This window comes from Pelodiscus sinensis, chromosome 5, assembly GCF_049634645.1.
Source record: "Pelodiscus sinensis isolate JC-2024 chromosome 5, ASM4963464v1, whole genome shotgun sequence".
Lineage (NCBI taxonomy): Eukaryota > Metazoa > Chordata > Testudines > Trionychidae > Pelodiscus > Pelodiscus sinensis.
Genome location: NC_134715.1, coordinates 6018300 through 6030988, shown reverse-complemented (window position 1 = coordinate 6030988; position 12689 = coordinate 6018300). Strand labels below are relative to the sequence as shown.

At 48.2% G+C, this 12689-nt stretch overlaps 1 protein-coding gene and 1 long non-coding RNA gene across 4 annotated transcripts in view; one reads left to right on the top strand and one right to left on the bottom strand.

Moving 5' to 3' along the window:
• The window catches only part of LOC112546177 (uncharacterized), a 117895-nt gene that overhangs the window by 68188 nt on the left and 37018 nt on the right, over positions 1-12689 (bottom strand). For all 3 annotated transcript variants that reach the window (XR_012903951.1, XR_012903950.1, XR_012903952.1), the window contains exon 3: positions 2560-2640. This is a non-coding gene — a long non-coding RNA (uncharacterized LOC112546177). The remainder of the gene's footprint in view (positions 1-2559; positions 2641-12689) is intronic.
• Positions 609-5264, top strand: LOC142829514 (growth-regulated alpha protein-like). Its single transcript, XM_075929380.1, has 4 exons — positions 609-1803; positions 1949-2075; positions 2166-2249; positions 2728-5264. Exons 1-4 carry the CDS (start codon positions 1722-1724, stop codon positions 2744-2746), a joined length of 312 nt encoding a protein of 103 aa, XP_075785495.1. The 5' UTR covers positions 609-1721; the 3' UTR covers positions 2747-5264.

The window sequence follows — 12689 nt, the reverse complement described above, 5'->3', positions numbered from 1 at the left end:
AGATACTCCCGTTAAGGAGCGAATAGGACCCCTATACTCCAGTTGTTTCGGTGTTCCGTGTCCACCTAAACACCCCGTCCCTGGTGAGCCCTCGGAAGTCCAAGGGAGCTTCGCCAGCTGGAGCCAGACTGCGTCTTACACGCCATGGAACTGTTCTTTTTAAAGGCAGCCGTGTGTTTTTGCAGCCTACTCGCTGCGCAGAGGAAAGCAAACGGAACCGAAAACGTCCCTTTGATGGTCACTTTCTCTTCTGCCGAACAAAGGCAACACAGGGAACGCGGGGGCTCGCAGAAAACGAGATCATGCTCTTCACATTTCAAGCGCAGCCTTGCGGGACTTCCAGTCCGGGCGGTGACTTGTCACTGTGCAAGTCTCCGCTACTCTTGGCCAGACCCAGAGAGCAGGGAACGCCACTGGGGACAAAGGGTTGTTCCGAAGTTTTGGTGATCGGGGCTGGAGCTTGGAGCTCTCGGGGAAAACTGCCCTGACTGCAGAGGGAATTTGCGCCCAAGGATGCACCATCCATCGAGCCCGTTTCTTTCGTGGCAGAGTCGGGTGAGGCGCAGATGGACAGAAAAACAGCCTCCTAACCGCGCCAGCTTGTAAGCTCTTCAGTGGCCTGATTCCGGGGGGAGGGGGGAGAGGAGGTTAGGCACGGCTGCTGCTTTGCGCGTGTCGCTGTTCGCGCTGGTTTGAAGGTTTGCTGGTTGTCCCGGCTTCTCTATCTTGCCAGAGCGAGCCTGGCTCAGAAGCGCTCTGGCTTCCACTCCCCGCCAGCAGGTCTCTCTCCCTGTGCTGAGTTACACGCGAGGCGTCCCTGCATGTAGCTATGGAGCGCGGCCAATCTCACAGCCCGGCACTGCTCGCTTTGGGCCCGAGGCAATAAGCCAGAGGGAGCATTTGGCACAGGAGTGACCGAGTCCACAGTAGAATCCGAGGCCAGGCTGCAGCTCAAGGGGGGATGGAAACGGGCTGCGGGCCCGTTCGCTTTCTTAGCTTCCACTCCGGGGGGAAAGTTGCTTTGTGCACAGTGGCTCTGGCAGCCGCCAGACTCCTGAGTAACCATGATCAAAAGGGGAGCAGTCAACTCAGCAGGGTCCAGCCCCTTCACAGAGGCTCGCGCCGCTGGGGAGCTGTGGGATCCGCGGGGAGCAGCATAAACACGAGGCGGGGCCCAGGATGCTCGCACCGACACCAGCTTCGCTGCAGCCGAAGGCGGGATCTGGTGTGGGACGCTGTCCCTTTTCGCCGGACAGACCCAGTCCCAGCCCGGCTGCTCGCTGCGTGGGTCTCAGCCTGCTGTCCGGGCCCGCGCTCTGCCCCAGGCTGCAACCCGGCCCCTCTGCTTTGCAATGAACGACCCCGCTTGAGCCGCGAGGCTCTGCGCATTCGGACACCCATCGCCACTCGCCTTAGCCCGGCCCTTCCAGGGACAGATTCCTGCCCCGCGCGGATCGCTACTCTGCAAGCCAGGGACCGCTAGGAACTTGGGGCGGGCATCCAGGCTCCCAGCCATTGGCCGCCGGCCGAGCCCCGATGCCCGAGCAGGCCCTAGAGTAGGGCCCGCCTGAGTCACGTTTCGCCGCCTGCTCCGCCTCCTGCAGCCCAGGTAATTTCCCGGCCGGCTCCCGCTGGGATAAAAGCGGCGGCGGCGCTGCGGAGCCTCAGAGCTGAGCCGAGCCGAGCATCAGAGCCCAGATCCCCCAGCACCAGCCCGCACCATGAGTCTCTCCCGCACCTTCGCCCCTCGCAGCCCCCTGCTGCCGCTGTTGCTGCTGGCCGCCTGCGCCGCGCTGTGCCGTGGTAAGGGGCTCGCTGCGCCGGGGCCCCCAGTGTGCACAACGGGGTCGGAGCGCTGGTGGCGGGGGGGGGGGGGAAGGGGGGTCCCCAGCCGCCCCCTGCAGAGATCTGGCCTCCAGCAGGAGCTGAGTCTTTCTCCCTCTCCCAGGGGCGCCCCTGGCCAGCGAGCTGCGCTGCCAGTGCGTGCAGACCATGTTTGACGTGATCCACCCCAAGCGCATCGCCCGCGTGGAGCTGATCCCCGAGGGGCCCCACTGCGGGGTGCCCGAAGTGATGTAAGTGGCTCCGCTGCCCCCGCCCCGCCTGCGCCTCCCGCTCGCCCGCCCCGCGCTCATTCCGCTCCTCTCTGCCCCCCCCCCCCCCAGAGCCACCATGAAGCACGGCAAGAGAGTGTGTCTGGAGCCCACCGCGCCCTGGGTCAAGCTGATCATCACCAAGATCCTGAACAGGTACTGGCGGAAGAGGTCTCAGTTACCGGCGGGGCGAGGTGTCGCTGTGCGCACGGGAGGGGCAGACTCAGTCTGGCGCAGGGGTCCCTTTTGCAGTGATAATGGGCCAGACCAGGATGCTGGTTTGTATCCGAATTATCTAGTGGTTAAGACTCAGCGACCACTTGGGAGTTCAGATGAATTGTGGGGCTGGACAGCCCAGGAGATCTGCAGCATAACAGCTTCCATACAATGGCTGTTCTCCTACCCATCAAACTGGGCCGAAGCATGTGGCTGGTGGGGGCCCTGCCACTAAGTGCATTGATCTCACCTGTCTCATCGCTGCTCACTGGTCCTTGAGACACACACAGAGCTCCCAGAGATGGATGCACAGGCAATGCAAGCTCAGACCCTGTAGGGAAAGCAAGAGAGGAATGAGTTGGGGGAGGTCTTTCAGGGTTTCCTTTGTAACCTGTATGCTCTTGTCTGACTGTTGCAGTCAATCTAGCAAGATGTGAGGGGAGAAGTGGAAATGTACGAGGATCTACAACAGAAAGGACCCTGTACAAGGCAAAAAATGTGATAGAGAGGGGACCCCGAGCCTGGAGGAACAGCTATGGTCATCCCTTTCCTGTTGGAGGTCTGAAAGACAGCTGCACCCTATTCAACTTCTTCCTTGCAGTCCTCTTGCTTACTACAGTCTGTGTATCCACCTGTTCCTATGTGTGTATCAATCCAAGCCTATGCAGTTATGGATTCTGTCTAGCAGCTACAGATTCGGGCAAGCCCCTGAATAATTGAACCTGAGTCCTGGGAAAAGTTCTCTATATAAATCTTTTGCCTGATTATGAACTGATCTTTTGCCTGATTATAAGCAGCAATTGCTCAAGAGTGGGTTCTTTGTTAATCCAATACATATGTCTAAAGTACTCGTCCCGCAGACAGTCTGAGAAAGTGAGGATCTCTCTGACGCTGTGCCTTCCGCATTGTGCTGCTGTGCAGAGTCTGGCTTCTGGGGTTGCCAGGTATTTAGGGTTACAAAGTAAAAACCAGTTGGAGCAAGTGTCACTTGCTAAAGTCCCGAAATCTGTTGAGAGTGTGGACTGGACACCTGATCAGATGTTAGTTTTGTAGTCTGTTTACCATAACTGTGATAAGGGGAGACTAGTTAAGTGATCTTCATGGAAAAGTGGCGTCCATGCAGTAGCTAAAATGCTATAGCTGTACAAAGACTTTTGATACAAATGTTTTTAATATTTTATATGAATTATAAATATGTGATATTTATGCTGAAGGTTTAAGAACAGTAATGTTCTGAGCATCCTTAGACATTTTTATGTCTTTATTGTATGACACACTGTCATTTTCTGTGGAACAAGTGGTGTTGCTAATTCTTCTATTCTAAAGTGTGATATTTATGTACTGATGGTGTTTTAAAAAAATAAATATTTTGTTTATTAGACTCTACTGAGTACTCTCTTCAATCCAGAGTGAAAATGAACAGGTTAGTTGGGCTACCAGGAAAAAACCCCCACAACAGCTGAATAATGTGCTCAGTGTGCATCACAACAATCATAGCCTCATATGTATTCATGCTTCTGGAGTGTGTGCGTGTTTTTTAATATGTTTATCTGTATTAAATTACACTTGTGGACCCAGAGTTCCAATATTTATACCCTCCATCTGCATATTTCATTGTGCAGAGAGATTACACCTAGGGATGTGGCTTTGTGTTGGTGTAAGACCGGATGTAGCCAGGAGTTGCACATATCCTTAACTTTCAGAGGGACTAGATATGTGTTTACAGCACTTTGAGGGTTGGAACCATAAGGTTCTTTGCTATGACTGGAATCAATTTAGGAAAATAAGACCTAGAAAAGACACCTCTTTATATATAAAAATAGTATTCTGGGCATCTGCAAACCCTGGGTGTAAACATGTCAATTTTTCAAAAATCTAGACATTATTTTAAGAGGGTAGCATCTGGTTACATCATGATTGTATTCAATAGGGGGCATTTTCAGAGGGAAGTGTTAGACCTATTGGTCAAGACATATGACTTAATACATAGAACTTCAAGTGGGTAGAAAAAATATTTGCTGACTGTTTATGTAATTTGGGTTCTATTAACATACATAGAAGGAAATGGAAGTCTTGCTGTTTTATTGCCTATAAGAGAGACCACATGATGGTGTAATACAGAAACCTTTATCAGCATGAGTGTGGGATAGTCACATTGCATAGCAAATCAGTGCCAGGAAAGCTTTAGGTTCTACCACCAAGCAGCCTTGGACACAAATATGGGAAAAGGAACTTTGTTTTCACTCATCCCTGGACCTGAAGAACTAGCACTATATATCCAGCTTCTCAGGGCTGAACAGAGGAAAATTCTAACTGGCATTGGAAGTTTTTTTGAAGTGATGTAAAATAGCTTTTCTTTAGATAACATGATTGTAAGGTCAAACACTTAGGAGCTTTCTAAGATTACACGTAAATGCTCTCTCCCTTAGAGGGGGTACTCCTGATTAACTAGTGATATATGGTTCACATCGCTAGCTCCGAGAGGTAAAATGCTTAGTGTACCTTACACCTGTTTCTGGTGCAAGAATTCATGTTGCTTATCTGACACTACGGACCACTGAGATTTTGGGGGGCACTGAGTGAATGGTAGAAATTCTCCATTTGGGAGGAAAGGAGGACACAATTAGTGTCTGTTTGAAGCTTCTAATGTTGGCAATGCTCCTCCAGCACCCCAAAACTCTCATCCCCAGCCACACCCCAGAGCCTGCACCTCTAGCCAGAGCCCATGCACCCCAATCCGGTGCCTCAGCCCTGAGCCACCTCCCACACTCAGAACCCCTTTGTCCCACTCCCACCATATGAATTTTGTTATGTGCACCACCAATATGAAGGTGATGTGTCAGAAATTACTCCATGTCACACATCACCTCCATATTGGTGTATATAACAAAATTCATTCGGCTCAGCAAAAATTAGAGGGAACACTGCAGTCAGGGATGGACTAGGTTTATTTGATGAGGTAGGTATCTATCAGCCTGACAAGCTGGACTAGTTCACATTGCTTATGTCTACACAGCAGCATTATTTCAGAATAATATCAGTTATTCTTACTCCGACTCCTGTAAGCCTCATTGTATGAGGAATAAGGGAAGTCGAAGGAAGAGTGCTCTATTTCAAAATAACTGCTGTGTAGACAGCTTATTTTGACTTGAGCTATGCTGCTTGTGTAGCTTATGTTGCATAGCTTATCTCAAGCTTAGCCCTGCTGTGTAGACGTGCCCCTGTTGAGCTTCCTTCTCTCTAACCCTATATTGCTGTGATTCTGTACCCTGATTGTGCACGTTTAAATTTGCATAGTAAGCAGTTCCACAGAGGACTCTGGGATTAGTCACAGCAGATATAGTTATGAACATGTTTAAGCCTTACCAGGCTCGGAGCCTATGTCTGATAATTAGACAACTCTTCCATCTGAATTATTTAAAGTTTTAATTTAATTTTCTATTATTCATGTATGTCTTATTTTAGGTGTATTTGACTTATTGCTATACCACTGTAGAGCAAACAGGCAAACAAGAGCAGAAGGTGACAACAAGTTCTTGAAAACTTGTTTAGTTCACCATAATGATAGACTACCAGATCAGAAAAAAAAAGCTCAGATTTTGGTAATGAGGTGGTTTGTTTTTTATTCCCCTGTCATTGTCTGGCATAGCATCTACTCCACTTCAGTCACTGGTCTGGTTCTCCACTTAGGTACACCATCCATGCGCACAACTCTATGAACTTGTCTGTGATTACTTCTGTATTACATTATATCAGTGACCCAGGAAAGAGCTGAAATGTTCAGCAGCTGGCAAACAACACAGCACAAAGCTCATTTGCTTTCATCACAGCATTTTAAGTGTTTTTTAGAGCCAGGAAGGACTTAAAGCAAACAATAAATCGATTTGTTTCTGGATTGTTAATCTGTCAGAACTGTATACTCTCTGTCACATCTTAAATCTTCCCTCACACACATCACATAACAGAAAAGCATCAGAGCTATCACATAGGTCTGTAGTTGTTACAGAATTGATTTTCAGCAGCTATTTACCACACGAAAGGCAAGAAACAAACCAGCAAGAAAGTCTTGGACAACAAGATCACATTCTCCCTCCTGCTGCTTACTCTCACAGGCATCTGTCATAAGTGAATCGAGTACACTTAGCCTTTTCCCTTGCCTCTTGCCTTAATGCCTTTTGTAGTATTTGTGGACAAGAAGTTACTATTTTTAATTCAATGGTGGATTGAACTAGTGAACTGCTTTAAACTCACCACCCACACCATTTACTATAACAAATCACACAGAACACATGCATCATTTAAATCAGACCAGCTATGGCTTCACTTCTAATCTCAGACCATTTTTAAACTAATGGAACTCCACTGCCTTTGGTGAAGGGATACCCGACTTACACAGATGCAAGTGAGATCAGAAGCAGGACCTGAATGCAGGCACAGTGCAGTGTGCTTCATTTCTGGTATGCCAGAGTCTTTGCCCTGCTTCAGTTGTTTATGAGAACAGTCATTCCAGGAGAGGCAGAGTCTCAAACTCAGCTGTTGGTCCATTATTAAAGGGAAAACTGATTCTCAACTCTGTTTTCAGTTATTTCAACTGATCTACTTCAGTCTTTTAGGGTCCTACATTCTATTTACTTATGAGGTGTGGAGGGGAACAAATCAAAGACAGAAAGGCCAGAACAGCCTCACAGATGGGAGAGAGAAAAGCTGATCTAACAGTGAGTGATTCTCATTTTCTTCTGTGAAGGCTCCAGTAGACCCTCACTGAATTGGGAACTCTATGGAGACAGGTCAAGTGTAGAGCCATGGAGCAGCAACTGAATGCTGCTGGCAACTGAAGTGGATGTTTGGCCAGAAATTAACTATGGTTCTAGCAACATTAGTTTCTGCCTCACTCCTCTGCTGTTCTCAGACAGGGAGGTAGAAGAAGAGCTCTGTGCAGCTGGAAAACTTGTCTCTTCTACTAGCAGAAGTTGGTCCTGTAAGACCTTCACCCTCCTGTCTCTAATATCATGGGACCAACAGAGCTACAGTCTCACTGCAAGCAGGGTCAGGTGTAGACCGAGAAGCCAATAGCGGTATTGTCCCCAGGGGATCGGTGAGGGGGAGCAGAGGGCCGGGCAGCACCATGGTAAGAGTTTGCTTCCCTTGGTTCATCAGGGTCCCACTTCTCAAATTCTCTCTCCTGAGAGGAACAGGACATTAGTCACACCACAAGACAAGGGGAATCTTATTGGACTTCCTGACTCCTTCATCCTGCTGTTGCAGGCTCTGCTGGTTAAGAGAGGGCACCACATGGCCCTTATTGGCTGGGATCCTATCTGGATGGTTATGAGGTTTGTGTCTTGTATCAGAGAACATGAGCTGATCCATAAAATATAAGTCTGAGGTGTCTTATTTAATTCTCCTTTTATGCAAGCATCTGGATTGTAGCCATGTTATTGTGTGTGTGTGGTGGGAGGGTGGATGTACAGCAGGGCGTGGAAAGCTACTGTGTTCCCGTGAGTAGGAAGATGAAGTTAAGCAGATCATGGTAGTCAGTCTCCAGCAGCCCCTTGAAATCTCAGCATGCAACTTGGTGCTCACGTCCCTGCCTCCTCCCTCAGGCTGCTTTCCAATTGCTAGTCCCACATCATTTGACAGCTGTGTAACAGCAGGCTTGTTCCTGCATGCTTTATGTCATGCTTGCCCTTTTGCTTACAGCTTATACTCACAAGCCTCTGTTGCTCCCTCCTTCCCCAGCTTTCCGTTTCCCTTGCACCAATGACATTTCATAGTTTGTTCAAATGATGAGCATTTAAAGGTGGATGAAGTGGATTTTTGTTCATAAGAACAACACTGGAACAGCCAGGTTAGCTAACAGCTGCAGTCCATTGAGCCCGCTGGTAGTCCAGGAACCAAAAGACAAACATTCAAGTCCCTGCTCTGACAAAGACTTCTGATGTGATCTCAGGCTCATCGCTTAGTCCTGTTGTGCCTCAAGTCCCTAGCTGTACAGTGGAGATAATGGGACAGCTCTGCCTCACATGTGTGACAGTAGAAAGAATTATAATGTAAGAGAAAGATGAATTGTGATATAATAATTGAATAAGTTGAAGGAATACTGTTTGTCTCTGAACAGGAAGAAGCAAAGTATGTTAATGTTGTTTGTAGTTATGCAGATCAATGTGCTAGCCAGAGTTAATAGGAAAAGGAACATTAGGTGTTAGAGAGAAAGCAATTGAGAACCAAGTAGATATGGACAGGAGATTGCTGTGTGCTTGATGTGGAAATGAAGATACTTGACTAAGTCTCACACTAATCATGTGAAGCTTTGCCCCTCCTTTTAATCCTGTTAACTTGACTTTTTTGACTGTATAAATCAAGGGGTTTGAACATTTTATGGTGCTCACATTTTCTGGATGCATTTTAGCAGAGCTTTGCTGAATAAACAGAGCGGTCTGACAAATCTGTGAGTCCTGTCTAACTTTGACACATGGAAAAAGGCATCACAGATTGTGAGGTACTATGGTAGTCTAGTACCTAAGTATCATCATCTAAATAAACCATCTTGTTAATCTTTAAAGTGCTACATTGTCCTGCATTTTGCTTCAGCTACCCCAGACTAACACGGCTACATTTCTATCACTATAGTACCTAAGGGTATGTCTACATTTGCCCCCTACTTCGAAGTAGAAAGGCAAATGAAGCATACCAAATTTGCAAATCAAGCCCGGGATTTAAATATCCTGCGCTTGATTTGCATGTTCCCGGCCGGTCGCCATTTTAGAAATTCACTAGCCTGGAGTAACTGTCTACACACGGCAGTGAAACGGGAGTCTGATTTAAAGCCCTAACTCGAATTAGCTGGTATTCCTCCTGCAATGAGGTTTACCAGCTAATTCGAATTAGAGGCTTTAAATCCGACTCCTGTATCACTGCCGCATGTAGATGCGGGCAGTTACTCCAGGCTAGTGAATTTCTAAAATGGTGACCGGCCGGGAACATGCAAATCAAGCACGGGATATTTAAATCCCGGGCTTGATTTGCAACTTTGGTATGCTTCATTTGCTTCCCTACTTTGAAGTAGGGGGCAAGTGTAGACATACCCTAAGGGAGATGATAGTCTGTCTGGGTATGTCTACACTACCACCCTAGTTCGAACTAGGGTGGTTAATGTAGGCAACTGAAGTTGCAAATGAAGCCCGGGATTTGAATTTCCCGGGCTTCATTTGCATCTTGCCAGGCGCTGCCATTTTTAAAGCCCTGCTAGTTCGGACTCCGTGCCCGCGGCTACAGAGTAGGTGGAACGAGGTGTACCGGTAGTTTGGAATAGGAAGCCTAATCCAAACTACCTACTCTATGCTGCGTGTAGCCGCGGGCACGGAGTCCGAACAAGCAGGGCTTTAAAAATGGCGGCGCCCGGCAAGATGCAAATGAAGCCCGGGAAATTCAAATCCCGGGCTTCATTTGCAACTTCGGTTGCCTACATTAACCACCCTAGTTCGAACTAGGGTGGTAGTGTAGACATACCCTCTCTGACAGTACCAGATGCACAAACCCTAGAGATGGCAGGCCTGGTATAATGTACAGCCTTACGGTGTGTCTACACAGCAGGGCTTTACTCAAAACAAGCTATGCAAATTGAACTATGTCAATTGCATAGCTTATTTCAAAATAGCTTATTTCGAAATAGAGCGCTGTTCCTCTGACTTCACTTAGTCCTCGTACCATGAGGGTTACAGGAATCAGAGTAAGAAGTCCTCCAGCTTGACAATATTTCATCATTATTTTGAAATAACTACCCGCTGTGTAGACGCGGACTAAGTTATTTCAAAATAATGTTGCTGTGTTGATGTACTGTAAGAAGGTCTTGTCCTAATCCCCATTAGTTAGAGACTGACATGTTTTTATCCCTTCCATACACTTTTCGGAGTGTTAACTTAGGGTAAGTCTACACTACAGAGTTTTGTCGGAAAAACAGCTGTTTTTCCGACAAAACCTGATTAACATCCACACTGCAATCACATTCTTTCAAAAGAAAAAAAAGAGGGTTTTTTCTGGCATTGGTAATCCTCTTTCTACGAGGAAGAAGGCTTTTCCCTAAAGGCTCTTTCAGAAAAAGGCGTGTGTGGATGGGGAAGAGGGAGTTCTTTTGAAAGACTAGGAAAGAGGAAAAAGCACAGGTGCTCTGGTGGCCATTCCACCCATAGTAATCACAGCTTACATGTGAGATAGCGTCCATTCTGTGTGGATGCTATCTGTCGAAAAAGCAGATTACTTTTTCGATGCACTTTCATAGTGTGAACGCTCTCTTTCAGAAGAAGTTTTTTCAGATCTCTTCCGGAAAAGTTTCTTCCAAAAGAAGCCTGCAGTCTAGACATAGCCTTAGCACTGGCGTGCATATGGGGTATGCTGGGTGTGCCAGGGCACACCCTAATGTCTTAGGGTTGCCAGGTGTCCGGTTTTCTACTGGACAGTCCAGTTTTTTGGGGCTCTGTCTGGTAAAAAAATCCAGAAAATACCAGACATGTGCAATGTCCGGTATTTTCTGGTTTTCCGACTGGGCGCCTAGAAGCCTAGCGGGGGGAGTGGCTGGGAGGCGGGGCGCGATCAGCGCAGGGAGCCCTGGTTGTGTGTAAGAAGAAGGGGCAGCCCGGTCTGTGCTCCTGTACGCTGGTGAAGCACGTGGTGGAGCCACAGCTGGACTGACTCGTGCTTCGCCTGGACCTTGCGGGGGGCAGGAGCGCCCTGAGATCTGCACTGCCCGGGTCAGTCCTGCTCCCCACTGGCTGATACACTCCTCCTCCCCCGCCTCTTCCTGGCTGGCCAGTTGGTTCTCCCCCACTTCTCCTCCCGATCTTCCCCGGCCAGCCCTGCTGCACCCGCCGCCAGCCCCGCTTCCGGCGGCCAGTTCTCCCCTCCTCTCCTGAGCTCCCCCTGCTAGCCCCGCTATACCCAACCCTTGCTCCACCACCAGCTCTACCTCCCACCGGCCGGTTCCTCCTCCCGATCTTCCCCAGCCAGCCCCACTCCACCCGCCGCCAGCCCTGCTTCTGGTGGCTTTGCGTTTTAATTTAATCGCATGATACGCGCTTTTAGTTTTAAAGTATGGATTGCTGTATTATGCAATAAGCGCCGAATTGCACATGTAAAAAGCAAACTAAGTACAATGTCCCATACTTAGGTTCGTATTTTTTAAGTAAAGTTTAGTTGTTAATTTAAAAAAAAGTGTAGTTAAGTTTTAGTTTCTTTAGTTTGTTTGATGAATAAAAATAATGTCCTTTATGATTGAGTATTCAATAAATGTTCACCTTTAAAAAAAAATTCCCTGGGTGCACACCCTAATGAAATGTGCTGCACATGCCTATGAGCCTTAGTTAAGTTCCTCACTCAATGAGGCCCCTCACTGACCTTCTCTCAGTCACCGCTGGGTGGAGAGTTGCAGTGTCAGTGTCTCCACACTGTCTTGGGCTTGATGTCACCAGAGCACTTGGTACATGTGGAAATCATTCCCAAAGGCCCACAGGGCAGCATGCAGGAGCCATGTAAGTTGAAACCACAGGATTTCACAAGCCACTAGCCATGTGATTGTAGTGCTTGTGCGAGATTGACAGCGTTTGGGAATGAAGCCCTTGCTTTATCCCCAGAAGACCCTTCTCTTACCATTTCCTAGCTACTCTGCTCATCCACCATTTTAAGAGCTCCACCACCATTTTAAGAGCAGATACACTGTTGTGGATGAGGAGGAATAGGCACCTGACATGCAGAGCTCTTAAATCTCACAAGAGCAGAGCTCTGCTCCTGTATAGCTGAGGAGGGCACCTGCCACGTGGCATTTCCCTCTGCAAGTTAGGAACCCCGAATGAGAAATGGCTGCTCTTTCAAGCATCTGATTGGTCACACTCCAGATTGGGTAGTGAATCGTCCAGAGGCCAGGATTAGCCAAGAGACACAATCCCTTTGTTGCAGTTCCAAGTCTTCCTCCAGCTCCTTAATAGCATGGCTTCTATGGAGTCACACTGACAGAGACTTCCCTGCTCACTGACCCCGACCCCACCCCTATCCCAACCCTGAACTCCTCAGCCCATATCTCCACTGCAGACAAGCCTTTTGTAGCCCAGAATGCACCCACTGGATACTTCAGCCTCCCAACAGAGTCCTCTCTGGTTAAGGTGGGGAGAGAAGCTGTTGGTACAGGTCTCAGCTGGTCACTAGGGCCCTAAAGCATGTGTGTGTGAGCCAGATACAGCGCTACTGAAGGAGCTGACACCCATATTTTCAAGGTACACATAGGTAGCTTGAGGTTACCTTCTGGTGCAGGAAAACAAACCCAGGCAGTTTGCCTCTGTATTTGCCAGGGAGTTTAATATTGGGCTGTTCTAATTACAAGATGGCATATAT

Coding starts and splice junctions, on each gene's coding strand:
- LOC142829514 (XM_075929380.1), top strand. CDS start 1,722: ATGAGTCTCTCCCGCACCTTCGCCCCTCGCAGCCCCCTGCTGCCGCTG. Junction 1,804..1,948: donor CTGCGCCGCGCTGTGCCGTG/GTAAGGGGCTCG, acceptor TCCCTCTCCCAG/GGGCGCCCCTGGCCAGCGAG. Junction 2,076..2,165: donor TGCGGGGTGCCCGAAGTGAT/GTAAGTGGCTCC, acceptor CCCCCCCCCCAG/AGCCACCATGAAGCACGGCA.